The sequence below is a fragment of the Pteropus medius genome, unplaced genomic scaffold (assembly GCF_902729225.1).
Source record: "Pteropus medius unplaced genomic scaffold, Ma_sr-lr_union100, whole genome shotgun sequence".
NCBI lineage: Eukaryota > Metazoa > Chordata > Mammalia > Chiroptera > Pteropodidae > Pteropus > Pteropus medius.
The window spans coordinates 1,438,279-1,465,592 of record NW_024352004.1 but is presented as its reverse complement, the minus strand read 5'-3'; the positions used below and the strand labels follow the sequence as shown (position 1 = coordinate 1,465,592).

The window sequence follows — 27,314 nt, the reverse complement described above, 5'->3', positions numbered from 1 at the left end:
AAAATAGAGTAGGCGTTATTTGTCCCGTTTTACAAGTGTACAACCTTCGCTGAAGGAGGCCAAGCGACAGCCCCAATGCTACGCAGATAGCGGTGAAGCCAGGCGAGGTCAGGAACCGAGATGCCAGGGCCTTGTCTGAAGCAGACCCTAAGGGAAGCGGGCAGTGAGGATGCATTCCGCCGGATCCCGGTGGCCATGCTTCTCAGCACTCCCTCTAAGATAACGGAGTCCTAAGCCTCCCAAGACCACACGTCTGCTCGGGGCTGGAAACCCTTGGGCATCCGGGAGCGCTGGTCTCACCCCGCCGCTCCTCCCGGCTCCGCGATTGGCTCTGCGGGCGGGGGGGCGTGGCCGGACACCAAACCTACGTGATGGCGTCAGGCGCCGTCGGCGCCGCTTCCTGTTGTCAGTAGCCGGGAGGCCGAAGTCGGAGGTTTTGGGGTGTCACGGACGGGAGTACCCCCGCCCTGCTCCCCTCTCTCTTTGGTGAGTTAAGGGGGTCGAGGGCGAGGAGGGCAGCGGAAGGGCGGCGAGGCTGAGATGCGAACGGGCGATGGGCCAGCAGCCCTTGCCGTGATCCCAAACCCCGGGTTGCCTTGAGACTCTCCTGCTTCAGAGCCCTTCCCAGCCCAAACCCTGTGCCCTCACTTCGCGCTCCGATCCTAGCCTGAGGGCCCCACTGCCACTGCTGGCCCGTCCCTATATCTTCTCCCACCTGTGACCTGACTCCAGCCCTTTCTCCCACCCCCCTCACCACTGGTCTTGGCGTAAATGCAGCCTTAGCCTGGACCCCACTCTAGCCCAGTTCCAACCGCGATCTCGGCCACATCCCTCCGCCTCCCTTTAACTATCTCATCCTCACTCCTCAACTCCTTTGGCAATCCCGATGCTCCACGCAAACCTCCTGGAGACCCATCATTCTTGTTTGCCGTTTTCTGAATCAGCTTTCTTATCCCTGTCTCCCACACCTCCCTATTCGGCTCCCCAAGATCTGCTCCTCCTAAACACCCCATCTCTGTCCCACTCACATTTAAGACCCACCACCAAAGTAGATGCCCTTATGAATTGACCTCTTCGTTGATAATTCTCATCACATCTCTGTCCCAGGTAACTTCCTAGCCCATGATGATACTTCCTTTCCATCTCCAACCCTCCTGAGGACATCCCCCATCCCTAAGTCTTTGCTAAACTGCTCTCAACTTTTGCTGCCCCAGTTCCTACCACCCTTACCCAATCTTAATTAAAATGAGGTCTCTGTGTCCTTTCACTTCTGCTGTCCCCACCTCAACCTTCACCCCAACTCTGCACCCATTCTTCCCTTGATGCTGTCCCCATTCAATCTGAGAACAATGCAGAGTCCCATGTCAGTCACACCAGCTGCCTCTCAACCGTCAAATCTAGGTGCTTGCTCAGAGCCTGGCAGTCAGAGACTGAGCAGCTTGACTGGTGTGGGCAGGGCCTCAGATGGTAAATAAATGGGGGGGATGGGGATAGAGATTCCCACCTTGGGTCAGGGGCTATTCCTAGGTGTCTGGTCCCCTGTACCTGTCCCGAGGGACTATGATTTTAGCATTTATATTGAGTTACTTGTGCTGACTGCAGGAATCATAGGTATCTTCCAAAAGCCTGGAAAGTGAGGAATCGCCATTCAGCCTGGAACAACAGAAGCCACCACTTATTCTTGGCTGGTGTTCTGGCCTTGCAGAAACTCAGGGAATAGTGCCGTGTGAGGTTGGCTGTGGTCTCAAAACCATATCTGTTTGTGTTGTCCTGGTACTTGTAAAGGACCCTCACCCAGTGCTCCTCCCAGCCAGAGCTGATAACAGATCAATTCTAAAACTGAACACAGGGAACACTAGATGCCAGAGATGATGTTACATGTTGTAACAAGTACAGGTGAGTCCTGGGGATGCTGAGACCTAAGTGTATATGGAGGCCGTTGAATCGCTTTCTCCTTTTTGCAGGGGCTGGATCATTGAGTTTTGGCCACCTTGGTTACCTGTGAATACAGGGAGCTGAGTTATCTCAGAGTAGCTGAGGCAAAGAGATACTCCTGAGACAGGCCTCATGCTCAGCATTTATAATCTGGGTTTTTGGATGCACATTCTCTCAAAATTCTGGTGACCTGGTTTCAGCGGGTCAGTCATTTGACAGTAAAGGGTCCCAAACAGGACCATATTCTTTGCTTGCCATTTATAGTCTTGTTCCTTTGAAAATTGAATGCCCTTCCACCTTCAGGATCTCCCCATTATATATATATAAATGAATGGTTTTCAACCTGTTGGCAGCTTGGTTTAATGGAAGGAGTTCCATAATGGCCCCTCCTCAAAGGAGTTGTATAATTCAGCTTTCCACAGTCTATGAAATGGAGAAAACTGCCCTGAGCCTTATTTTTATTTTATTTTATTCATCAGTTCAATTCAGCAATTATTTTTTGAGCACCATTATGTTCCATGCACTGTTCTAGACAATAGAAATGCAATGGTGAATGAGTCGGGCAAAGTACCTGTTTTTATTTATTCAGAGTGAGTGAGTTTTCATTTATTCCTAAGAGATATAAGACAAGAATATGGGGAAGATGAATGTTATTCAATGGAAGGAAAGAGGAAGGAAAAAAAGATACCCAGTGTTAACTGACTTCACATTTCCTGCCTCAGCCATTTGCCTTTGGTCTGGGAATCACAAGCTAGATGTTTCTCAACCTCTAGCTGGCATTCAGTTGCTTCAGAGTTCCCCCAGCACACCCCATGACTTCAGTATTCTTCAGGTAGAAGGAGGTGCTGTTTACTCATTTATCACTCACATGGCTGAAAGATCAGCTGACTTTCTGAATCAGAAGATAACTTTGTCATTCTTTTCCAACTGCTAACTTTGTCATTCTTTCCAGCTGAAAACTATGTCTTATCAATTGGTACAGCAGCTGGATGGCTTAGACACCAGGCTGTTGTTCTGAACAGCCAGGTACAGGATTGGATGTAGGCCATAGAGAGGAGCCTGTTGGGAATGGCTGAGAAGTCTCTGAGGAGAAGAGGTTGCTGTTTACTGATGGCTGGAGTGTTTCAAAAGTGTTGAAGCCAGGTCATCCATTTCTTCTTTTAATGTAAGTCTCATATAAGACATTTTTCTTTTTTTTTCTTCCTTGGTCTCTGGAGGAAGTGAAATCGGACATATAGAGGGCTAGGCCGTGTAATGAAGAAAAACAACCAGAACGCTTTGTTCCTGTGTGTTGGAACATTTAGGAGAGGACAGCTCTGAAACTTGGGTACTGTGGAAAGGACTTAGCCTCCACTGGTTGGGGCTACAGATCTAACGGGCAAGATTGTTTCTTGTTAATTTTAAACCTTATTCAATAACATGGAGTTTCTGAGTGCCTCTTAAGAATCTATAAGTAATAAGTTTGCCTGAAACTCTCTGAACCAAAAACCTGAGGTAGTTTGGGCTAGCGAAAGGTACAGGAGTTGGAATGAGGAAACCAGAGAATTCTGTCCCTTACCTGGGGCCTGTTTGTACTGAGCCTTGGTCTTCTCTGTATAACGGAGATAATCATCCTTCTCTTCCAGGATTGTTGTAAGAATTAAATGAGATCAGAGACTGAGCTCAGAGAAGCTTGGAGAGGGTATGTCAGTGCTTCTGGGGAAAAGCAGACTTAGCAGGGTTTGGAGTTCCCTAAAGGGCAGACAGAAGCCACTTTTTCTGCTAAACCCCACCTCTGCTCTTTGAAGAGCCCTCTGGTAGGACGGCCCAAGTTCTCTCCTTACTCTCTTCAGCCTCGGTCTCCTTGAAGCCACATCTCTCTTTGGTTTGGTTCTTGGTGTCCATGAAGAGTGTTGAGGACAGGAAGTGAAACCAATCCCATGGGATGGTAGATAGGGGGTCTGGGCCACCCAAGAGAATGATGCAGCACTGACTAAGCAGTCAGGAAACCCAAAGTCCTGTTCTGGTTCCACCAGCTTGTTCTCAGTCTAGACTGTCACATTCCTGCCTCTGAGTTGGTTTCCTGCTTCCTTGAGGGGTTATAGAACACACGCCATGGGTAGGGTGCTTTGTCTTCCTACGAAGAAAGATGTGCCCTAAATTGTGGCCCAAACTCCAAAGTCTCAATCCTGTTTTTTGAATTGTCCGGTGGCTCTTCTCCTTCTGAATCCCTCTATGCTGCTGTCATTTTGTGGCTTTTCTGACACTTTATTTTAGGTGACAGTTTCTTGTCTCTTATGTGACCCTACTCTGACCTCTCAGCATCAGTTTACTTTGGTTTTTCAGGAGACCATTACTTGGCTGGAGCACCCACTTACTGCAAAGCCTCCCTACTCCAGTGAATATTATTTTCAGTTAGTTAATGAGGGCTTAATGGGCCCAGGATATTATTCAGATTGTTGAGGTCTAAGCCCGTAAGGGCCTGACCTTGTGGCTGGCCGAAGGAAGGGCCGCTTTGGAGCTTGAGGCTCTGTCTAGTAGGGCAGGCCTGAGGGAAGGCCTTAGGCCACTGGAATTGCTGAAAGGGCTGAGCATTCAGGGTCTTGGAGCCAGAGTACCTGGACTTGGCCTGCTGGGCTGTGCAAGGTAGCCTTAAAAGAACCCAGCCTCCAGGACCAGACACACTTTCAGGAGGAACAGAAGCACAGGCCCCTTGCCCTGTTGCCCTGGTGGCCAGAAGGTGGAGCTGGTCTCCAGAGGGGGCCCTGAGGATTCCTGGGAGGTGGCAGCGGGAATGTGGTGGAAGGGCGAGGCAGCCAGACAGGGCTGCAGCCAGGGCCCAGTGTTCTTCCTGGCGGTGTGTCACACCCTGACTAAAGCTGACTCTGCAGGGCCATCCTCCATGTACACCTGCCTCCCTCTGCATGTCCTTACTTAGGGTACTTGACTCAGGGTCCAGTTTGCCTCGTGCCAACACCAGAGGCCAGGGATTGAATCAGAGCACCTTCCATCAGGGCCCCCAGCTGATGAGCCCTCCCCCAGTCCCCTGCTGTCTTCTTTGCCCCCCCACCTTTCCCCCACCCTTTAGCCCTCTTCCAGGAGGGCGGTGATTACACTCACTCAGGAGCCTGGGGTTTCCCTTGAGCTGGGGTTGGTGCCACCCTGGCGGCGGGTGGAGGAGTCAGCCATTTCAGCCCGGGGATCTTGGGAAGTTCCTTGACCTTGGTCAGCTTCTATTTCTTAGCTGTCAGGTAGAGGTAATAAAAGCACACGCCTAGGCAGTTATGAGAAATGGAATGAGACAATACATGTAAAGGGTACAAAATCCATTTAGCATGCCTTGGTTTTATCAACTTCTTTAGGCCGTGAGTTTTTTGAGAGCAGAGATAGCAAAAACCTTTTATTTTTGATGTCCCCTCATACTCAGCTGTGTGGTCACTAGAGATTTGTTTAGATGTGAATGTGCCTGCTGGTCCTGGTCTGTCCCAGTTGCTGGGGTGGGGTGAGGCCAGCCAGCAGCCCCCTCAGGCTCAGGCGGAAGCCTCCACCTCCAGCCCTCACAGCCAGCAGCCCCCTCACCCTCAGCCCCCACACCCCAACACACACACACACAGGAAACCAGCATCCCTGAAGGATTCGTCTGTGTACTGACTTCAACTACTTGTTCATATTCATTGAGACAGTGGCATTCTCTGCATGTAGATTTAGGTGGCCACATCCACTGGGATTATAGATACCGTTTGTCCTTGGTACATGTCGGGCTTTGTGCTAAGTGTTTTCCACTGTCATAATCTCCATTTCAGCAGTCCGATGCAGTGCCCCAATGTGCCTAGCTGGTTAATGGCAAAATTGAGATTAGAACCCATGTTATCCCCCATTAGACATGTCCTCGTTCTACTGAAAAGCTAGACCCTCTCAACCCAAGATATGTAGAAGATGTGTAGCAAGAGAGCCCCCCATTTGAAACTGTTCAGTTGTACTTTTCACTGCTGAGCTGGCAGACAGAGGACTGAGACAGAGGCCGAGGGGGCAGTTGCACGGCCCAGGCCCTGAATGGGACTTGTGAGGCCTGCTTCCTGGTCCCTGGTTGTTCTTGGCACCTTCAGCTGCAGCCTCCCCTTGCACCCTCAGCTCTGTATCTAAATGATCAGCCTTTCATTCCCTGGTCTTCGTGCCTCGTTTGGTGTGGATAGAGTTCTTTCTACCCACTCCTTGGGGCGGACCCACCGCTGGCACACAGGGCTCCTCACTTCCCAAGAGCCAGGCCCTCAGATTTTTTTTCTTCCTTGTTTCCTTTGTTAAAATCCGCTCTCAGTTTTCACTTTTGTATTCAGAGGCCTTTCAGTTGCAGTTTGAGTAAAACAGCTGGACATCTTGCTGCCTGCTGCGGGGCAGGATGGAGGGGTTGCGAGAGATTGGCTGGAGTCAGTGAGTTGGGACCTTGCTCATCTGGCCACCATCTGTCTCTGCAGGTGTCATGTGATTCCGCTGCTGCACGAGTGGAAATGCTCTCTGTGGTGGAGAATGGACTAGACCCCCGGGCTGCCATCCCGGTAGGTGGCAAGGGAGGGTCGAGGGTGGGGAAGGGGTGCACAGGACAACCATTCTATTGGTTTTTCGCACTTTAAAATGAATGGACACGGTCCATAAAGAGAGGAAAAAGTTATAGGAGACACAGGCTTTGGGAACCTGCCCTTTCCAGATCATCTTATTGGTGATAAAATGAGAATTTACAGAAAACAGTGATTTAACATAGATTACACGAAGACTAAGGATTTCATCACAGAAGATAAAAAATGACCAATAAGTACATGAAAAGAGGTTCAACATCATTAGACATTCGGTAAATGCAAATCAAAACAATAATGAGATAGTTCTTCGCACCCACTAGGATGGCTGTGATCGAAACGGCAGACGACATTCAGTGCTGGTGGGGTTGTGGAGAGATTGGAGCCCTCATACATTGCTGGTGGGAATGTAAAATGGTGTAGCCACTGGGAAAACAGTCTGATAGTTCCTCAAAAAGTTAAACGTGGGGTTACATATGACTGAGCAGTTCCACTCCTAGGTATATACCAAAGAGAACTGAAAACATGTATCTATACAAAAACTTGTGCATGAATGTTTATAGCAGCATCATAGCCAAAAAGCAAAACAGCCCAAATGTCTATTAATTGATGAATCAATAAATAAAATAGGGCATATCCATGCACTGAAATATTATTTGGCATAAAAAGGAATGAAGTCCTGATCCATGCTATCACATGGATGAACTTTGAAAACATGCTGAGGTGAAAGAAGCCAGACGCAGGGGCTGCATATTGTATAATTCCATTTTTATGAATTGTCCAGAATTGGCAAATTCATAGAAACGGAAAGTAGATTAGTGGATGCTAAGGTTTAGGGGAAAGGGTATAGGAAGTGACTGCTAATGGATTTCTTTTGAGGGCATTGAAAATGTTCTAAAATTAGATAGTGGTCATGATTGCACAATTCTGTGAATATTTGAAAAACCATCGAATTGTTTATATAAGTGAATTTGATGCTATGTAAATTACGTCTCATTAAAGCTCTTATAAAAAAAGAACATTTAACTTTTCAAAGAACATGAACTGTTTGGGCTAAAATAAAACAAAACAGCAAGATATTTATCCAAAATCTTATCACCTAACAATTTAAACCAGTTTTTCTGCGATCCCTTCCAGTTCTTCTTCAAACACTTAAGATAATTTTAACATATTATGATAGAACTATCTTTATATTTCTAAAAGAGTTATTGAACAAACATTTCTAATTTATCGAACAAACATTTATTGAGTACTTATACATGCCAGGTGTTGACACAGGTTAAATAAAAACTAGTCCTGCCCTTGAAGAGGAGGCCCCCACGTGCTGTAAACCAGGAAGTATCATTTCCATTTAACAGGCAAGGAAATCGAGCCTTAGAGTGGTTAAGTGGAATGTCTGAGGTGATTCAGCTGGTAACTGACAGCTGGGACAGAACCTGGCCGCCAGGTCTTTCTGAATGTAGACCGTGCTCCTGTTTTCTTGATCTTTTTATTGTTCTAAAGCAACACTTTTTGCCTCTCAGCTTCTTGATGCTCTGCAGAATCTTGGTCCCATAACTAAGGTGGAAAGCCCCGTCCTAGATGGATTTACCCAAGTCCTATCGCTGTAACTCTGATGAAGCCAATATTTAAACATAAGATTTATATGGCTATCAGTTCATAGAAGTTCAGCTTAAAAAACAAAAGATACACAGATATCTTTGCACAAAAATAATAACAGTATCTTTAGATGGTGTGTGTGATTTTCCTTTACTTTGTGCTTTATCTTTGCTTTGTATAATTAGCATGTGCTAGTTTTGCAGAAGGTGTATATAGATATACATAGGTGTGGACGTGTGTGGCTGTGCATGTGTTTGGCAACAGGCAGTTACATTCCCAGGGCCACCGTAGGATCTTCTGAAGGCCTGTGTTACGGTTGTTCCTACCTAGGTCATCAAGAAGAAGCTAGTGGGATCTGTGAAGGCGCTGCAGAAGCAGTATGTGTCCTTGGACACGGTGGTCACCAGCGAAGACGGAGATGCCAACACCATGTGCAGTGCCCTGGAGGCCGTGTTTATCCATGGCCTGCACGCCAAGCACATCCGAGCCGAGGCCGGAGGGAAGAGGAAGAAGAGTGCCCACCAGAAGCCTCTGCCTCAGCCTGTCTTCTGGCCCCTCCTGAAAGCTGTCACCCACAAGTGAGATCGGCTGGGGAGGTTTTGTTTTGGGGACGAGCTCCAGAGTGTGGGACGCTGAGTTCTTCTCCAGCTGTTCGGGAAAGCAATCAGAGGCACTCTGTGTTCTAGAATACAGATGGCTAAGGTCGGAGTTACTGTCAGACCAAGCCTCATCAGCGCCTCAGCCGTCAGGTAACAGCCTGGGCTGCTCCGAGGCCCCAGGCTGGCCACCATATTAGCAGGCGCTGCCATTTTTACCACACCCTGGCAGAGCTAAGTGGTTGCAACCGAGGTTGTGTGGCCTGCAAAGCCTAAAATCTTTACTGTCTGGCCCTTTACAGAAGAATTGTGCCGACCCTGCCTTAGAACGTTTGAACATCTGTGTGCTAAGTATTATACTCATAACAAGGTATGGCTTTTTTAAGAAAAGAATGGAATCCAGGTAGAGTATTTGAATATTCACCCTGAGACATTTGTCTTTGTGGCCCTGCTCCTAACCGCCTAGGCTTTGGAGCAAGTAGCTGGCACTGTGCCTCTAAGGGCTATTAAATGCCACCTTCAGCCCGAAGGTGCCTTGTGAGTCTCTTCCTTTCCATGCCTACTGCCATTGCCGTATCTCAGGTTCTTGCCTCACTCTGGGTGACAGTAGCTTTCTAATTGTTCCCCTTATCTCATTCTTTCTTAACATTTACTGAGCGTAAGCTAACCGGAGCCAATCACTGAGTCCTGCAGAGCATGGTCTGCACTCCCATATAAGAGACGTGCACGCAGGCTGTGCGAGTTGGAGGCGGGCATTGGCACCAGACCGAGGCAGTCAGGAACCGAGCTTGGCACACCTGAGTTCTGATCTTATCCAGAGCAACCCACCCTAAAGTGCGTGTAGCTGGGGTCAAGCCACTTTCCCGTGCAAAAACCTGTAGCCACAAGCTCCCAAATGCTAGTTTGGAGTCTAGTTCACTGTCGGGGCCCCAGAATCTGTATTCTGACCAGTTGCCCTGGTGATTCTGAGGCACAGCCAGGCATGGGGACCATTGCTCTACTTGGCCTCACCAGTTTGATACTCAAGACCCTGCATTACCTAGCTTTGCAACCGAATCACCCACTCCATGTTGTAATCAGAATACTCCCCAGTCCTGTTACAGGTCTATTGCTTTTCTACCCTTTATGCCTTTATTCTCAGTCCCTTTTGCCTAGAAGGTTCTCCTTCCATCTTCGCTTGTTGAAATCCCATAAGGCCCAGCTCAGATACTGCCCTCTCTATGGCATTTTTCTTATTCCAACCCAGAAAAGATCGCCGAGCCCCCACCCCAGCTCTACTAACAACAGGTGTGCCATCAAAAGGCGGTCACCTAGACGGAGGGCAGGGACCATGTCTTTATCCTGTGCCTTCACAGCTCCAGCAACCTTGCACTTAAAGGCACAGCAGACGTGTCCTGGATGTGAGCAGATAATAGAAGGAACCCAAAGGGTAGTTTAATGAAAAAGGCAATTATCCTTTATGACACCAACCTCAAAAAGTTGGGGGTTATAGCTTAACATTTCTCAATTCCCCTTAGAACACTATTATCCAAGAATTTTTCATGCCTACATCTATTTGCAGTCATTATTGTCTCTAGCCAACCAGTGGATAGGACCACATCTCAGTGATTTGAAGTCGTTTCTTAAAACAAGTCTGTTCTTCCCATTCCCAGACACATCATCTCGGAATTGGAACACCTGATCTTTGTCAGCACGGACGTGGGCCGCTGCCGGGCCTGGCTGCGGCTGGCCCTCAACGATGGTCTGATGGAGTGCTACCTGAAGCTGCTCCTCCAGGAGCAGGCCCGACTGTGCGAGTACTATCAGCCCACCGCCCTGCTTCGAGACCCCGAGGAGGGCGAGTTCCTCCTCAGCTTCCTGCAGGGGCTCACGTCCCTATCCTTCGAACTCTCCTATAAGTCCGCCATCTTAAACGAGTGGACGCTTACCCCACTGGCCCTCTCTGGGCTTTGCCCGCTCTCTGAGCTCGACCCCCTCACTACCTCTGGGACAGAACTACAGCGTAAGGAGTCTCTGGACTCCATTTCCCATTCCTCAGGCTCGGAGGACATCGAAGTTCAGCACTCGGGCCATAAGATCCGACGGAACAGGCAGCTCACCGCCTCCACCCTCAGCCTGGACACGGCCAGTTCGTCCCAGCTGTCCTGCAGCCTAAACTCTGATAGCTGCCTGCTCCAGGAGAATGGCTCCAAGAGTCCCGACCATTCTGAGGAGCCAATGTCCTACGATTCAGACCTGGGGATAGCAAATGCCGATGATTCAGACCCATCTCTGCAGGAGTGAGTACCCCTCCTCCACTCCTTCCCCTCCCTCTTCTTCCTTCCTTCTTCCTTCTCTTCCTCTTTCCCTCCTTCCTTCCCATCCTTCCTATACCATGTGATCATCTGTCACTGAGCACTGAACTCTTAGGGCATAAAGAAAGAAAGGGAACACTGACTGGCTTCCTCAGGGATTGGAGTTGCTGGGAGTTATAACTGGAAACAAAATGGGGGCAGCCAGGAGAGTGGATTTAGACAGGGCTCAGCTGGTTCAAGCTCCAGCTCGGTCCCGGGTGACCTTCAACAAATTATTTAATCTCTCTGATACTCAGTGTAAAATATCATCATCTAGATAGGAAGAAACTAATAGTTCAAAGCTATATTTACACCTTCCAAAAAATACGGTGAAGCAGGATGCATAAGGAGATTTTCTGTGACCCCACAGAAGACCTCCTGGGGGACACAAAACCTGAATGATGTGTGGAGAGGGTGGTAGACAAATGGGGCCAAGCACGTGTGTGGAAGGGGAGTACATGGAGCTACGAACTGGACTAGAGAAGGGAGCCTGGGCAGAGCCTTCTCGATTAATTTTTGAATAGATAATCTATTTTTATTGTTTAAAGATTCTAATATATATACAGTGAAAAGTCTTTCCTAACCCCGTAACCACATAATTATTAATTTCTTATATATTCTTCCGGTGTTTCTAAAAGCATTAACAAATATGAATATACAGATTTTTAAAATTTCTTATTTCTTATTCTCCCACCTCTTTCCACCAAAACTTGTATAAATACACTACTCTACACCTTGTTTTAGAAGAGATTTTTCATATCAGAGCATCTTCATTTTTTTTCCTATGGTATAGTTTTCCGCTGTATGAACATACCTTAGTTTATTTAATCAGCCCCGTATTTAATGGACTTGAGAGTTCGGTGTTTTAAATAAGCCGTGCATGTGCTCTTTTAGTTCTATGCAATTATCTCTGTTCAGTAAATTCCCAGAAGGAAAATTGCTGAGCCAAAGAATAAATGAATTTGTAATTTTCACAGATATTGCTTGTTTAGACTTCATCAGAAATGTTCCTGAGGCTTCTCGGCCTTGTCAATAGAAGGTATTATCAAACTTTTGGTGTTTGCTCATCTAATAGGTAAAAAATGCTAACCTTTTATTCAGCACTGCATTCAGTTGGACCCGTGTTCCTTCAGCCTGTATTTAGGACCTTCTTGCTGTTCCCTGCCACCTCCCACCTTCGGTTGAGGTCTTTACAGGATTCCCTCCTGGCATGTAAATAGCATAGGATTAGATGGTGTTATGGACCAGCTTGGAGCAGATCTGGTTTCAAGCCCCATTCCACCACTTACAAGTTCAGTAACAGTGGTCTCCAACCTTTTTGGCACCAGGGACCGGTGCTCCTATGAGAATCTAATGCCCGATGATCTGAGGTGGAGCTGAGGCGGTGATGCTAGTGCTGGGGAGCGGCTGCAAATACAGATGAAGCTTCTCTGGCTTGCCTGCTGCTCACCTCCTACTGTGCCTATCGATTCCTAACAGGCCACGGACCGGTGCTGGTCCATGGCCCAGGGGTTGGGGACCCTGCAGTAACATCAGGTAAATTGATGACTCTTTCTAAGGTTCTGTTTTTTCATCTTTAAAATGGAGAATCCTTTTAAAGATGAGGGCTGTTTGAAGATCAAATCAGATGCCTCTTAGTGAATCGCATACTCTAGAATGTCTGATAGCCCCCAGAAATGGCTTCTGAGCACATTAGATAGAATTTTCAAATGTCAGAAGGAAGGATTTAGATAGAACATCTAAAAGAAAGAAGCAGTTCCCCCCCAGTGTGGCTGGGCCTGTGGCGTGACTTACGCTCGTTCTCGTGTCTTAGTCTTTGTCTCTCCCTCCTCCCACAGACCAGCCAGCCTCCTCTCTGTCACATGTCTTGCCTTTATCTTTCAAGAGTCTTGTGATTGGAAAATTCCAGCTTAAGGTCGTTGAACCAGAGACACTCCACCATGTATGGGAAGTGTTGTCCTGGATATTATGCGGAACTCAAGAGAAGAGAGTCGGGATGTACAGACAGTGGACAGTGACAGTGAGATGGGGAACCAGCAGACTAAACACACAGATGCACAAACGCACATCCAGCACCTTCATTCCCTGAGCATCCACAGAGACCAGCATTTCTTGGAGTGTTATGTGTTAAGGATAAAGCTTCTTACCAACACTAAAGAGTTCGCTTAAGTTATTTTTATTATGTTACTTAAATGTTTGTAACTTAAAATGAGGCATAAATACCCAGTGCTTCTAACTATAAAATGAAAACATCTACAAATGAAACAAAGTATAAAACCCACAATATTCAAAATGAAATTTATCAATGTAATGTTTTGCTGAAACTAAGTTGCAGTTTGCCTTGTGAAGAGAGGATTAACTCTTCTGAGTAGCTTCTTTTATGTTCCTTGGGTCTGAATTATAATTATCACCGAGAAGCATAGTTGCGTGAGTAAGAATGGACTCAGGAGCCAGATTGCCTGAGTCTTCCATTAACTAGCTTTTTGACCTTGGGCAAGTTACTCAAATCTTTTTGACCTTGCTGTCCACATCTGTAAAATGGGATAAGAATGCTTCAAAGGAGTGCCTGGAAGATTAAATGAGTTAAGGTAGGTAAAATGCTTAGAGCGGTGCCTGACACATGGTGAGTACCCAATAGGTGGTGTTACTGTCCTTTACTGCTGAGTTCCTGTGGCATCAGTTTTCCTACAACTTGTCTCCGTAAACACCACTGCAAAACCTGGTTACTAATATTTGTCAGATGTCGTTATGAGGCCTTCCCTTGAGGGAAATGATTCTTAGCGTGTTGCAGCCCACCTTTGTGCATTTATTAGTGGCCCTTGACTGCCAAATATTACCACAAAGAACCAACATGATAGTCCACGTGATCAGGAAAACCAGAGGCTCAGAACCACGTGGCAAGGGTTTTCTATAAGGTGGCCATCCAAATTCTCCAGGCCAAGCTTTCTGTTTATTTCACACGTGTGTGTGTGTGTGTGTGTGTGTGTGTGTGTGTGTGTTGCATGTACTTTTTCATATTGTTTTCTAAATGAAAGTACAGAGTTCTAAAATTTTTGAACAGAAAGTTTTTGAAAAACACTGCCCTGAGCCAGACAGAAGTGAAAGGACTATAGTAGTTTCACTGTTTCATTTTTACGTTGCATTTCCTTCAAAATTTTTGAAATTTTTTTCTTTTGCCTTTCCTTCAAAATCTCTAGCACTTTTTCCACTTGATATACCGGGCTCTCTTCTTCTCATTGGGTGCTGAAGACCAGAACTGATTCTGGTGAAGCTCCGTGAACTTGATTTCACCTTGACTTTGGTTTTGATTTGGTGGAAGCTCTGATTTATCACATAAGCTTCTTGCTGTTTGGTGGTGTTTCTTTAGGCATTAAGTTTACTCTAACACCCAGTCTGCTCTGTCATTAAAATCTTTCTTATAGATTAGGATTCATTTAGAACTGATAACCATTTTGGTAATGCTGGTGAGCATTTCCATAATTCTGCTCCTTTCCTTAGATTTTTATATTTGTGTACATGGAGGCTAAGCAGTCTTATCAATGATAATAGAAACAGCTACAATCACAAATTGAGGTTAACATTTATTGAGTCCTTAACTTGTGCAAGACTCTGCTAAGCATTTTACCTATATTATCTCATTTAATCTTTGTCACCATCATAAAAGTGAGTGCTGTTACCATGCCTATTTTATAGATAATGGAATTAAATCTGTGAACTCTAGGTATCTGTTGTAAGGCACTTGGCAATGTGCTAACCAAGGCAAGAAGGATTCTGGAGCCCTGCTTTTAATCACCCACTTCACCACTTCCCAGGAGCCCATGAGGAGCTGGGACCTTGCAGGAGACATATGTCAAAAATCTGTCTCCATAGTTCATTTTAGGAGATGGCCTCATTCTGTTACAGTGGTTTGGACACATACAACCGGTTAGCGAATGTCCCTTCCTTCTTTGCCTATGGAAGTTAGCCCTTTGTTTCCAGAACTCATCATTGCCTACTCCCTGCAAGTTTCACTCCTAGATTTTTTTCAGTCTGTTTTTAGATGAGGCCGTAGAGCAAGAACTAGCACCCACCTGCCTCCCGCGTAACTATTCCACAAACACATTTACACCTTTCTCTGATGGGTTACTTTTTTGTTTATTGAGGTATGATTTACATACCATAAGATTCACCATTTTTAAGTGTACAATTCAATAGTTTGTAGTGTAGTCATAAGATTGTATGACATCGCTACTAGTTCAAGAACACTTTCATCACCCTGTAAGGAAACCCCTTACCCATTAGCAATGGATTTACCTGTTTTGGACATTTCATATCAATGGAATCATACAGTATGTGGCCCATTGTGACTGGCTTCTTTCATATAGTATATTTTCAAGATTTACCCATGTCGTAGCATGTATCATGGCTGAATAATGTCCCATTGCATGGATGTACCACAGTTTTCTATTCATCAGTTGAGTTGTTTTCCACCTTTTAGCTATTATGAATAACGTTGCTAAGAACATTCACGTACAAGTTCTTGTGTGAACATATATTTTTAATTCTCTTGGGTATATACCCATGAGTAGAATTCCTCAGTTATATAGAAACCTTATGTTTAACTTTGAGGAATTACTAAACCACTTTCCACAGAGGCTGCACCATTTTAAAGCTCCACTAGTAGTAGATGAGGGTTCCGATTTCTCTACATTTTTGCCAACATTTGTTATTCTGTCTTTTTTTTATTATTATTATTATAGCCATTCTAGTGGATATAAAGTAGTATTTCACTGTGGTTTTGATTTGTACTTCACTACTTTCTAATGATATCAAGCATCTTTTTATGTGCTTACTGGCCATTTGTATATCTTTGTTGGAGTAATATCTATTAATATCCTTTGCCTGTTTTTTAATTGGGTTGTCTTTTTATTATTGAATTGTAAGAGCAATATATATTCTGGATACTAGACCCTTATCAGATATATGATAATATTTGCATATAAGATATGCAAATATTTTTCCTATTCTATGAGTTGTCTTTTCACTTTCTTGGTAGTATCCTTTTGAAGGACAAAAGTTTCTAATTTTGATGAAGCCCAGTTGATTTATTTTTTATTGTCGCTTATGCATTAGATATCATATCTAAGAAACCATTGCCTGGTTCAAAGATCTGAAGTTTTACACCTGTTTCCTTCTAAGAGTTTTATAATTTCAGCTCTTACCTTCAGGTCTTTGATCCATTTTGAGTTCATTTTTTAATACAGTGTGAGATAGGGGTCCAACTTCATTCTTCTACATTGAACTATATACTTATCTCGGCACCATTTGTTGAAAAGACAATTTTTTCCCTATTGTAATGTCTTGGCGCCCATGTTGAAAATCAGTTGCCCATAAATGTATGGGTTGGTCACAAGTTCTTGACTAGAATGTCTTGAAGTGTTGCTTAGGGTTATGATGGTATAGATAAGGGCAGAGTTGAGCCAGAATACAATCAGATTAAAACTTGAGTTCTAAGGTCCTAGTTTGTGTAAACCCACATTAAAAGGAGTTTGATGTGTCTTCTGGACTCAGTCTAAGCCTTTAGAGCATATGTGTGCAAACTCTATAGCTCCAGACAGCTTTATTGTCATCTGAAAACCAGTGTTCATCAATGACGGAATCAACTGGATTCATAAGCCGAGGAAGGGACAGCAAATAGGTTCACTTCAGAAATGGAACTTGGATTCTCAGAAGCCTCAGGAGGAGGGCAGAGCAGCCACTAGCCAGAGCACATTCCAGAAGGCCCAGAAGTATGTTTTTGCACACGTGCGTGTGTATATGTGTGTGTGTGTGTACACAAAGGCAGTAACACTGGCTTCCTGTGGCCCCAGAAGCACCACTTAAAAGGAAGAGCCGGTCCTACTGGGAGTAGTGAGCAGGTGTACACCCCATACATACTTGTATATACACTCGCACACTTGTGTACACTGGTCTCCAGCAGCAATTTCTGGGAATGGGCGCCTTCTCTGACTCCACACTCAGTCCAGCTCTTAGGTAGACCAACTCTTGCACCTCCCTCAACCCTGCTTCCCAGTTCCTGTTCCGGGAACAAAGTGGGCCCTCACTTCAGCCAAGTCCATGTCCCAGGGAGTGGAGTCTTGGTGCTTCGGCTGCTGTGCTCGGGACCCCAGCTCTGAGACGCTCTTCACCGAGGCTCTGCCGCAGTCAGCTTGGAGAAATGATTGCCCACACAACCGTTTGGCCGAGTAAACACTCCAAGCTCACAGTTAGTCTGTTCGAAAAGTAGAGGCGGTCAGTTTCCATTCCCATCAAGTCTTTTTTCTCTGCTTCGTGAGCTTTTTCACCCAAGATTCTGGGCTCCACAACTCACCTGCCGACCCCATCAGAGAAGGAGGGCTGTGAATGATGAAGAGAGTCTTGTTTCTCTTTGTTTCTTAAACCACAGGACAGCAGTTTTCCATTCTCCCCACTGCCCCCGTAGCCTTGGGCATTCTAGCTGACAACCTGTCTTACAGGTTTCTTTGTTTAAAAACTTCTAGGGTGTTGTCGGAATTCAGCAAAGCCCAGGTAGACACTGTGCCAACCAACAGACTGAGCCGAGAAACGGAGATCCCCACACCGCAGGCCTCACTCTCCTTCCACGGCCTCTGCCTCAACACCAGCACACACCTGCACTTTGTTGTGCCTGCAGATCCCCTCCCCGCCCAAGCATCCTTCGGGACTCAAGATGGTGGCCAGGAGCAGGAGCCGCTTTCCCAGGTAGCTGGCACGCTGGGCTTGCAGCATCTGGGCTCTGCCCAAGCTGTCCCTTCAGGGAACACTTCAGACCAGCACCCTTCTAGTCCTGTGAGAGAGACGACCAGAGCAGTCGGCCAGCAGAAGCCTTCGGTGGATGACAAAGCTGTACTGAGCCTCGTGGTTTCTTCACCCACCAGTCTGGTGAGTGGTACAGGCTGTTGGCGGGGAGCTCTTGGGGAAATGTCTCAGAGTGGCTTCTGCCTTCTCTCTGTTAGCACCCTCTCCCTGCCTGGTGTTAGTGCTAATAGTGCCATGATAACAGAGCTAGTGTTTCTTGGTGTGTGAGCAGCGGATATGAGCCAGGCACTGCGCTGATCACTTCCCATGGGTACCTACTGTCACCTTCACATCAACCCTGAGAGAAGATAATTCTCATCTGACCACAGAGTCTCTGCTCTTAACCACTGCCGCTTAGCAGCTTAAGGCCTTGAAGCTTGGATGAGATGCTTTACCTTGCTGAACCTCGCTTTCTCTTCAGTACTTGTTATTATTAAATTAATATTGTCATATAACACCAGGCTTCGAAAATGCTCGTTTTGCAGCATGAACCACATTTAGAACTGTGCTATCCAATTTGGCAGCCACTAGCCACATGAGGCTACTGAGCACTTAAAATGAAGCTAGACCAAATTGAGATACAAGCTGTGTAAAACAAACACTGGATTTTGAAGACCTAGTATGGAAAAAAATAAAATTTTTCATTAATAATTTGTTGATTACATATGAAAATATTTTGATCTCTTGGGTTAAACAGAGTATATTAACATGAATTTCACCTTTTTACATTTTTTTAAAATGTGACTACTAGAACATTTAAAATGACCTGTGTGGCTCACAGTATATTTCTGTTGGACAGCACTATTCCAGAATAACAATCCACCATGTTGATAACCAAGGGAAGCCAGGCCTGGGAATGTCCTGGAGAGAACCGTGGGTAGTGAGACTTGAGAAGTGTCAGCCTGGTGCAGCAGTAGTCGAAGCTGTGAACCCAAGCTCTTGACCATTTCACATTTGTCCTTGTGCCATGGAAAGCAGAGATAGGAGTTGGTATGCACGTGTGCACATGGACACATAAAGCCTGGAGATTTCCCCAGCTGCAGTCTGGGGCTCATGTTGAGACAGTCTTACTTTTTCAAGTTCCATCCATGTGCTTTTCTCCTCTGGCCTAGAGCGTCCAGATCCTATAACTCAGGGTGGGACGGGGCCATGAAGTAGACTAGAAGAGGCGCACCCACAGCTCTTTTGAAGGTCAGGTTCTCCAGTTTTACAATCCCGAAGATGTCTTCAGGGCCCAGAATGTTACGGGACCCTGAAGGTTGGGACAAAGAAGTTGCCAACACGTGCTGAAGGTTGAAGAAAGGCTCTACAGCCCCCAGCTTGAGCAGGGGACAGAGAAGTGTCCCCTAGGAGCAGTGGCTGTGTGCCCCAACATGGCTCCACAGAGTGGCATTGCTCGTATTGAGTTCACTACTGTCTAGGATCTGGCTTCTGCTTTGCCGGCTCAGACATATTGTCTTGCCAGGGTCCCAGAGCTGATGCGGCAGGGCAGCTCACCTCGTTAGCTAAGCTCTTCCTCTGCTCACCAAGTTTGGACACTCTGGCCTCCTTGCAGCTCCGGATAAAGTATGCTCCTTCCAGTGCCAGGCGTTTTCACTTTCTGTTCCCCCGGCCTGGACCTTTCCCAGCTCCTCTTCCTCACTGTCATCTCAGCCTTCCCTGACCGCCCTGCCTCCAAAGCATCATCCCCCATTTGCCTTCTTCACTTTGTCTGTAAGAGTCATCACTGCATGGAATTATATTATCTCTTTATTTGTTTGCTTATTTATTTTCTATCTTCCTAACTAGACTGTTTGCTCCATGATGTGAAAGACCATGTCTGTTTACTTCTGTATTGTCAGCTCCAAGCACTATACTTGGGAGAGAGTAGGTATCAATGAACAGTTCTCGAACTCTCTGGAGACTCTTGAAATGCCAGCCTGTACGTTTACACTGAGAAGTGCACCATCAAGTACAGAGGATGGGCAGGCTGGATGACCAGGGCAGACCCCACGCAGGCCCCAGGGGAGTCTGGTTGCTGGAAAGTTGCTTGGGTAACACGGACTCGAAGCACCTGCTGCTGAGTCTAGTGTGAGCACCTTGGACGCCCACGTGCGGAGTCCATCTCCCTGGGGGAGCTGTGGGTCCCTTCATCCCTTCATGCAGTAGGTAGTCACTGGGCAGCACTGTGCAACCCGCCCGCTCACACTGGCCTGGTGAGCCCCCTTTGGACAGGGCGGGGCTATGCCTGTATGGTTTTCATCTTTCTGTGATTCTATCACTTAATCCCTGCTCTTTATTTGACACTTTGGGAAGGGGGTTCACTGTCAAGAGCCATTCAGTCTTTCTTTAAAAATTTTTTAAAAAATTTATTCAATGCAAAGCCCCTGCTATGGGCCAAGCACAATGCTTGGTACAGTGATGGAACAGGACAGACAAGGACCCTGCTCTTTGGGGACTGACACTAGATTAGACATCAGCATTGCACTGTGAGAAGTGCTGGGAAGGGAAGTTGCAGGGATGCGGGAGCTCGCTAGGATGACTGTATTTGTGAGATATGGAGGGGTGTAAGTTGGTGTCTCAGCTTAGCACACAGAGGACAATGTAAATCCCAAAACGTGGCCCTAATCACTACCCTATGGACTGCCCTCCCATTGCACGTGGCCCCTTCCTCCAGGTAGGGGGTAGAGGCAGACCCTTTGCCTGACGTAATGAGGACACACTGGACAAAAAGTGCTTTTTTGAAAGCAGTCTTGAGACCTGGTATCTCACTCCTCAGCCAGACCCCTCTTTTGGGTTTAGCTGTTATATGAAGTGTCCTTCTCTGCTTTATAACTGGGGGCCCCGGTGTGGGACATGGCCCCAGAGCTCAGTCCAGGCCAGTGTGCAGAAGCTCGAGGACCCCGCTTTGCCACTGTTCTTCTCCATTGCTTAAGAGAACAAAAGACTTTTTCCCCTGGAGTATGACCTTGGTCACTGGAGCGTGTCTGACCACTTCCTCACAGTCCCCTCACAGAGGTGCCCTCACCAGTGAGCATCCATCATCTCAGAATTCATATTTGTCTCTTTCTTTCCAGTTCCCTTACCTACTTTTGTTATTTTCTGTTAAAAATGTTTGGAAAGTCAAGATCTATTCCCTCATTCCTTATAATCCTGTACCAGGCACAAAGAAAAATGACCGTCTAGAAAGCTTTGTAGGTGCTAGGACAAAGATAAGCATGAAGGCCATGGGAGCCTGGGAGTAGGAGCGGGTAGGCTCCTGACTCAGAACTCCCACTCAGCTGACAGAGTCTTATAGCATCTAAATGGATTAAACTATCAAAACCAATCCTTCCGCGGCAGCCCCGGCCCTGCTCCCCTTCCTCGCCTAGGGTAGCAGGGATGGCAGCCTTGATTTAGCGGTTGGAAATAGCAACATCAGGGTGAGGTTAGTGGCACTTAACAAAACAGCTGCACTTGGTCCCACCCCTTGCGTGATTCATTTCCTCTGTGTAGACAGCCATGCAGGGTGCCCCAGCCATCTTCCTTACTTCTGTTCTTCCACACTTAAGCACAAAAAGGCAGGGAGCACTTGAAATAGTAAAGGAGCTGGAATCCATTCCCACAAACCCCCAGACCCCAGACCCACCCTAATTCCCCCAGCCAGTGAGCAGCTTCAGACTCGGAGAGACAGCCACAGAAGGGAAGGCACAGGGCCTGGCTGCCTGGGGCCTCAGGGCCCTGCTCCTAAGTGGGGAGCAGAGGCAGAGGCGGCCAGTGAAGACTCTGGGTCCTGCTCGCTCATGCCTCACTTATCTCAAACCCTACAAGCCAGGCCAAGAAACTCTACATCTCTTAGACAAATGGTGCTGGGACAACTAGCCTCCACTTAGAAAAGAATAAAAGTAGACCCCTTCTTCACGCCATACAAAAATTAACTCAAAATAGATCATAGACCTAAATGTAAGAGCTGAAACAATAAAGCCCTCAGCAGAAAGCACAGGAGTAAATCTTTGTACCTTGGCTCAGGCAGTGGTTTCCTAGATACAAAAGCAGAGATAAAAGAAAGAATAGATGAATTGGACGTCATCAAAATTTTTAAATTTTGTGCCTGAAAGGGCACCATCAAGAAAGTGAAAAGACAGCCCTCAGAACTGGAGAAATTATTTGCAAATCATGTATCTGATAATGGCCTAGTATCCACAATATATAAAGAACCCTTATAATTTATATTTGTTTCCTAGGGCTTCTGTAACAAAGTGTCATAAACTGGATGGTGTGAAACCACAGAAATATATTCTCTGCTAGTTCTGGAGACTCGAAGTCCAAACGCAAGATGTTGGCAGAGTTGATTCCTTCTGGAGTTTCCAGGAAGAATCTGTTCTACACCTTTCTCTTAGCTTCCGGTGTTGCCAGCCATCCTTGGCACTCCTTGGCTTGTAGACTCACCACTCTAGTCCCTCCCACCGTCACCACGTGGCCTTCTCCCTCTGTGTCTCTGTCTTCACTTGGCATTCTCTGTGTGTCTGTCTTTTCTCCTTTTATAAGAACACCAGTCACACTAGATGAAGGGCCCACCCTACCCTAAGTGACCTCATCTAACTAATTACATTTGCAACAACTCTATTTCCAAATAAAGTCACAGTCTGAGGTACTGGGGGTTAGGGTTTCAATATATCTTTTTTGGGGGATTCAACTTAACCCATAATACAACACAAGAATAAAAAGACAAACCAGTTTTAAAAAGGGCAACAGATTTGAATAGACGTTTCTCCAAAGAAGATATACAAATGACCAATAAGTATATGAGAAGATGCTCGGTGTCATTAGACATTAGAGAAATACAAATCAAAACCACAATATTGTACTTCACACCTATTAGGATGGCTATAATAAAAAAAAATAATAATAATAATAACAAGTGTTGGAGAAGATGTGGAAAAATTGGAACCCTCATACATGGCTGATAGGAATGTAAAATGGTGCAGCCACTGAGGAAAACAGTTTGGGAAGTTCCTCAGAACATTAAACCTGGTGACCATATAACCTATCAGTTCCACTCCTGGGTATATATCCAAGAGTACAGAAAACATAAGCTCACACAAAAACTTGTACATGAATGTTCATAGCAGCGTTATTCATAATTGCCAACATGTGGTACATCCATACATTGGAATATTATTTGGTAATAAAAAGGAATGAAGTCCTAATATATGCTACAACTTGGATGAACCTTGAAAATATGCTAAGGGAAGGAAGCCAGTTACAAAAGACCACATGTTATAAGGTTCTATTTATACAAAATGTCCAAAGTGGGCAAATCTATGGAAACAGAAAGTAGATTATTAGTTGCCTAGAACTGGGGGGGTTGAGGGGAGATAGGAAGTGATTGCTCATGGATATCGGGGAGGAGGGACTTCTTTACAGAGTAATGGAAATGTTCTAAACTTAGATCTTGGTGATGGTTGCACAACCCTGTGAATATGCTACAACGATTGAATTGTATACTTTATGGGTTAATTTTATAGTATGTAAATCACGTCTCAATGAAGATGTTTTTAGAAAACTTTGAAAACAGCCTATGTCTTTTCTTCTTTCCCCATAGAAAAGCAAGAGTTGGATCTCAGAAGATGACTTCTACCGCCCGCCCCAGGAACAACCCTCAGAGAGTCCTCCTGCACATCGCTCCGTGGCCCCTTCCACAGCAACTCCGGAGTCGAGGCCTGGTCTCCTCAGGCACTTTTCTCAAGGACCAAGGAAAAGCTCCTCCATGGGAGCCTTAGACAAAGCTTGTGTGCCTTCTCCAGAAAGCAGGAAAAGCAAGGCGCCTGCGGCACTGGAGCATAAGAACTTCAGGGTGGTGCACCGCAGGCAGATGGGTGAGTGACAGCCGAGTTCTGGGGTGGCCTCATTGCAGGGGCGCTGCCTGTCCGAAAGCAGTTCTGAAGTCCTCTTTTCCATTACCATCTGGGTGGTGTCTCCTCACAAGAAAAACCTCATCCCGAAATGGAATAAGGAGCACCCTTGCTGAGTCATTCAGGAATGCATTTCAGAAAAAAATACTATATTTTTTCAAATAATCTTAATAAAGTAATGCTTAAAATTGCCTACAGAGTACAAAGATACTGTTTCATATATTGAAATGGAAAATATTTTCCCTGAAACTACCCTATAAATCTTATTATACAGAATCCTGATTCTATCTATAGTCCAGAGCAAACCCTGCCTCTGGAAGGTCCAGGAGTTTCAAGTGCTCCTTCCCAAGGCCTTTATCTTAAATGGTTTATTTAACAGCTCTGGGCACTTTATCAGATCAGCTGTTTGTTTAGCATCCTCCATGTGCTGTTTACAATGAAGCCAGCTTAATCTCCACACCCTGTGAAATTCCAGAAAGCGTTAAATAACCATAACCTAATTTTTCTGTAACCTTCATAAATCACCTTCTTATTTCAAACAAACAGAAAAATGTGCCCTGGAGTCAGTCTCTTTCTCCAATTTTCTGTTTGGAGTGACCCAGCAGAGGATTCTGGCCAGATTCCTAGGGCCCTAGCTTAGGGAGAATGGATAGGGCCCCGGTCTCCATGCTGGCTTCTTTTAGGTTTTCCTCTCAGCCCATGTGATGGCCGTAACCATTGCCAGAGCAGGTGTGCTTTGTGCCTGAGCCGTCAATTTTCCTGAGGAGTAGGGAGACCCTCTACAACGGTTTGAAATCGCCAAGGCTGGTCCAGGCTGGGAGAGAGGGAATTGTGTGCCCTTTGGATCTCTTGGTGGCAGACCCCTGGGGAGCAGAGAGCATTGAGCAGTGTGTGGTACATAGGCACCCACTCACTCACTCATTCAGCAGCTATTTATTGAGCATCTATGATGTGCCAGGCACTGTTCTAGGTGCTAGGGACACACCAGGAAACAAAGCAAAGTCCCTATCTTCATGAGACTTATACTCGAGTGTGAGATGGACAAGAAATAAGAAAATTAACAAGAAAATGTATAGTACAGGCAAGTGATCATGACTGCTGTGGAAAACAATAAATTGGGGAGTGCCAATGTGGGGAGTGTACTGTTTCCTATAGGATGGCCAAGGGAGCCCCACAAATCAGGTGACACTTGCAGAAACGTGAAAGAAGAGAAAGGGGAAGGCAGGAGGCGATCTCTGTGGTTCCAGCACGGAGACCCTGTGATGGGAACATACTTGATGTGCCCAGGAAACTGGAGACCAGCGTAGCTGGAAGAGGGAGTGGGAAGGAGGCGGTTAGAGATGAGGTCAGAGTGAAGGACGGCCTGTGGGCCACGGAAAGGATGCTGGCTTTTACTCTGAGGGAAGTAGCAGCCATTGCCAGGTTTCGGGCAGAGGGGCATGCTCTGGTGTATTTTAAATGGGGGCATCATCCTGGCTCATATGTTGAGGGACAGCAGGGAGAGAGAGACCAGTTAGGAGGCTATCGCCATAACCCAGGCCAGGGATGACAGTGGACTAAACCCATGAGGTGGTGGTAGAGGTGGTGAAAAGTGGAAGATTCTGGATACACCAGCAAGATTTGCTGATGTGTTTGATGTAGGATGTAAAAGAATGAATATCAAGGATACATTCAAGGTTTTAGCTCAAGCGACTGGAAGGATAAAGTTGGCCACGTTATGAGATGAACGTTAGGAGAGAAGCAGGTTTGGAGTGGGACTCGGGAAGTCATTTTTGGGCATGTTAACTTTGAGAAGCCTGTTAGACATACACGGAGCAGATGGAGATCTGAATCTGTTCAAGGTAGGGTCCAGCCTGGAGATAAAAATTGGGGAGTTGTTGGCATAAAGCCCCGAGAGTAGATGAGATCACCTACGAAGGGTTTGTGGATTTGGCCACAGGGAGGACCTGGTGGCTTTCCCGATGGCAGTTTTAGCGGAATGAGGAAACAAAAGCCTGATTGGAGCAGGTTCAGGAAGGAATGGGAGCCAGGGAACTAGAGACGGTTCTAGTACCTCCTTAGGGGGTTTTCCATAAAAGGGACAGATAAACAGGGTGGTAATTAAAGACGCGAGTGCAGTCAGAGAGGTATTTTTAAAGACGGGAGAAATAGCAGCACGTGAGTGTGCGCGCACGTGCGCAGACGGGAATGATCCAGTAGAGAAGCGAGAAGATGTGGACGTGGGAGGGAGGGAGAAAATCCTTGTTTTTGAGTAGGTGGAGAGGACGACTCCTGCACAGATGGAGAGGTTGGCCTCAGACAGAAGCACAGTCAGTTCACCCCCGGTGACAGGAGGAAGCAAAGTGTGGGTACAGATGCTGGAAGTGGGGGAGATGGAGTAAGGGACATGTAGAGGTAATCTTTTGAGTGCTTTTATTTTCTCAGTGAAATTTAGAAACAAGGTCAGCAGCCAAGGGAGAGGATAGGGCGAAGGCACTCAGAGAATGTCCCCATGCAGCCCCGTGGCTGGCCTGTGTTCTAGCGGCAGTCACTTCGTCTGCACCCAGTATAGGACCTCAGGCTCCGGAGGTTTGCTCGAGTGGTGAAGGGGCAGGCCCATTGTGTAAAGTGCCTCTTTCTGCCTCCAGGGCTGTCCAACCCGTTCCGGGGTCTCATGAAGCTGGGCACGGTGGAGCGACGGGGGGCGATGGGCATCTGGAAGGAACTCTTCTGCGAGCTGTCCCCACTGGAGTTCCGCCTCTACCTGAGTGGCGAGGAGCGCACCTGTGTCGAGAACTGCTCCCTGCTGCGCTGCGAGTCTGTGGGGCCAGCCCACAGCGACGGACGCTTCGAGCTGGTCTTTTCCGGCAAGAAGCTGACCCTGCGTGCCTCCTCCCAGGATGAGGCCGAGGACTGGCTGGACCGGCTGCGGGAGGCCCTGCAGAAGTGCCGGCCCCAGCAAGATGACGAGTGGGTGAACATCCAGTACCCAGAGCAGCCCAGTGACACCCCAGAGGCTCCCCAGGGTGGCCTCCCCTCCCACTCGGACCTGCTTACAGAGCCCGAAACCCTCCAGGGCACACAGTTCGATTGGTCCTCTACCCAAATTCCAGAGCCAGACGCTATTAAAGAATCCCTCCTATACCTGTACTCGGACAGGACCTGGACGCCCTACATTTTTTCCCTGTCCTTGGAAACTCTGAAATGCTTCCGGGTGAGAAACAACGAGAAGATGTTAAGTGACAGCCATGGAGTTGAGACCATCCGAGATATCCTGCCAGACACGAGCCTCGGGGGCCCGTCCTTCTTCAAAATCATCACGGCCAAGGCCGTCCTGAAGCTGCAGGCCAGCAATGCCGAGGAGGCCGCACTGTGGAGGGATCTCGTGCGCAAGGTCCTGGCATCTTACTTGGAGACTGCCGAGGAGGCAGTGACACTGGGAGGGAGTCTGGACGAAAACTGTCAGGAGGTCCTGAAGTTCGCCACGGGAGAGAACGGCTTCCTGCTGCAGTACCTGGTGGCCATCCCCACCGAGAAGGGCCTCGACTCCCAGGGCTGCTTCTGCGCAGGTGCCGACTTGCCCTCCTTCTGCCCCCAGCTCACCAGCCTCCCTTTGCC

General features: G+C 46.8%; 1 protein-coding gene across 2 annotated transcripts in view; it reads left to right on the top strand.

Moving 5' to 3' along the window:
- The first annotated feature begins 358 nt into the window (after nt 1-358).
- The window catches only part of PLEKHM1 (pleckstrin homology and RUN domain containing M1), a 41,306-nt gene continuing 14,350 nt past the window's right edge, over nt 359-27,314 (top strand). Inside the window, exons 1-8 of one of the 2 annotated variants that reach the window (XM_039846791.1) lie at nt 378-486; nt 2,888-3,100; nt 6,387-6,467; nt 8,412-8,659; nt 10,330-10,956; nt 17,529-17,928; nt 23,408-23,681; nt 26,345-27,265. In XM_039846791.1, the coding sequence (XP_039702725.1) occupies nt 6,420-6,467; nt 8,412-8,659; nt 10,330-10,956; nt 17,529-17,928; nt 23,408-23,681; nt 26,345-27,265 (2,518 nt within the window). In that variant the 5' untranslated portion in view covers nt 378-486; nt 2,888-3,100; nt 6,387-6,419. Of the gene's footprint in view, nt 487-2,887; nt 3,101-6,386; nt 6,468-8,411; nt 8,660-10,329; nt 10,957-17,528; nt 17,929-23,407; nt 23,682-26,344; nt 27,266-27,314 lie in introns of both variants that reach the window. The other variant, XM_039846792.1, reaches the window with a different exon arrangement.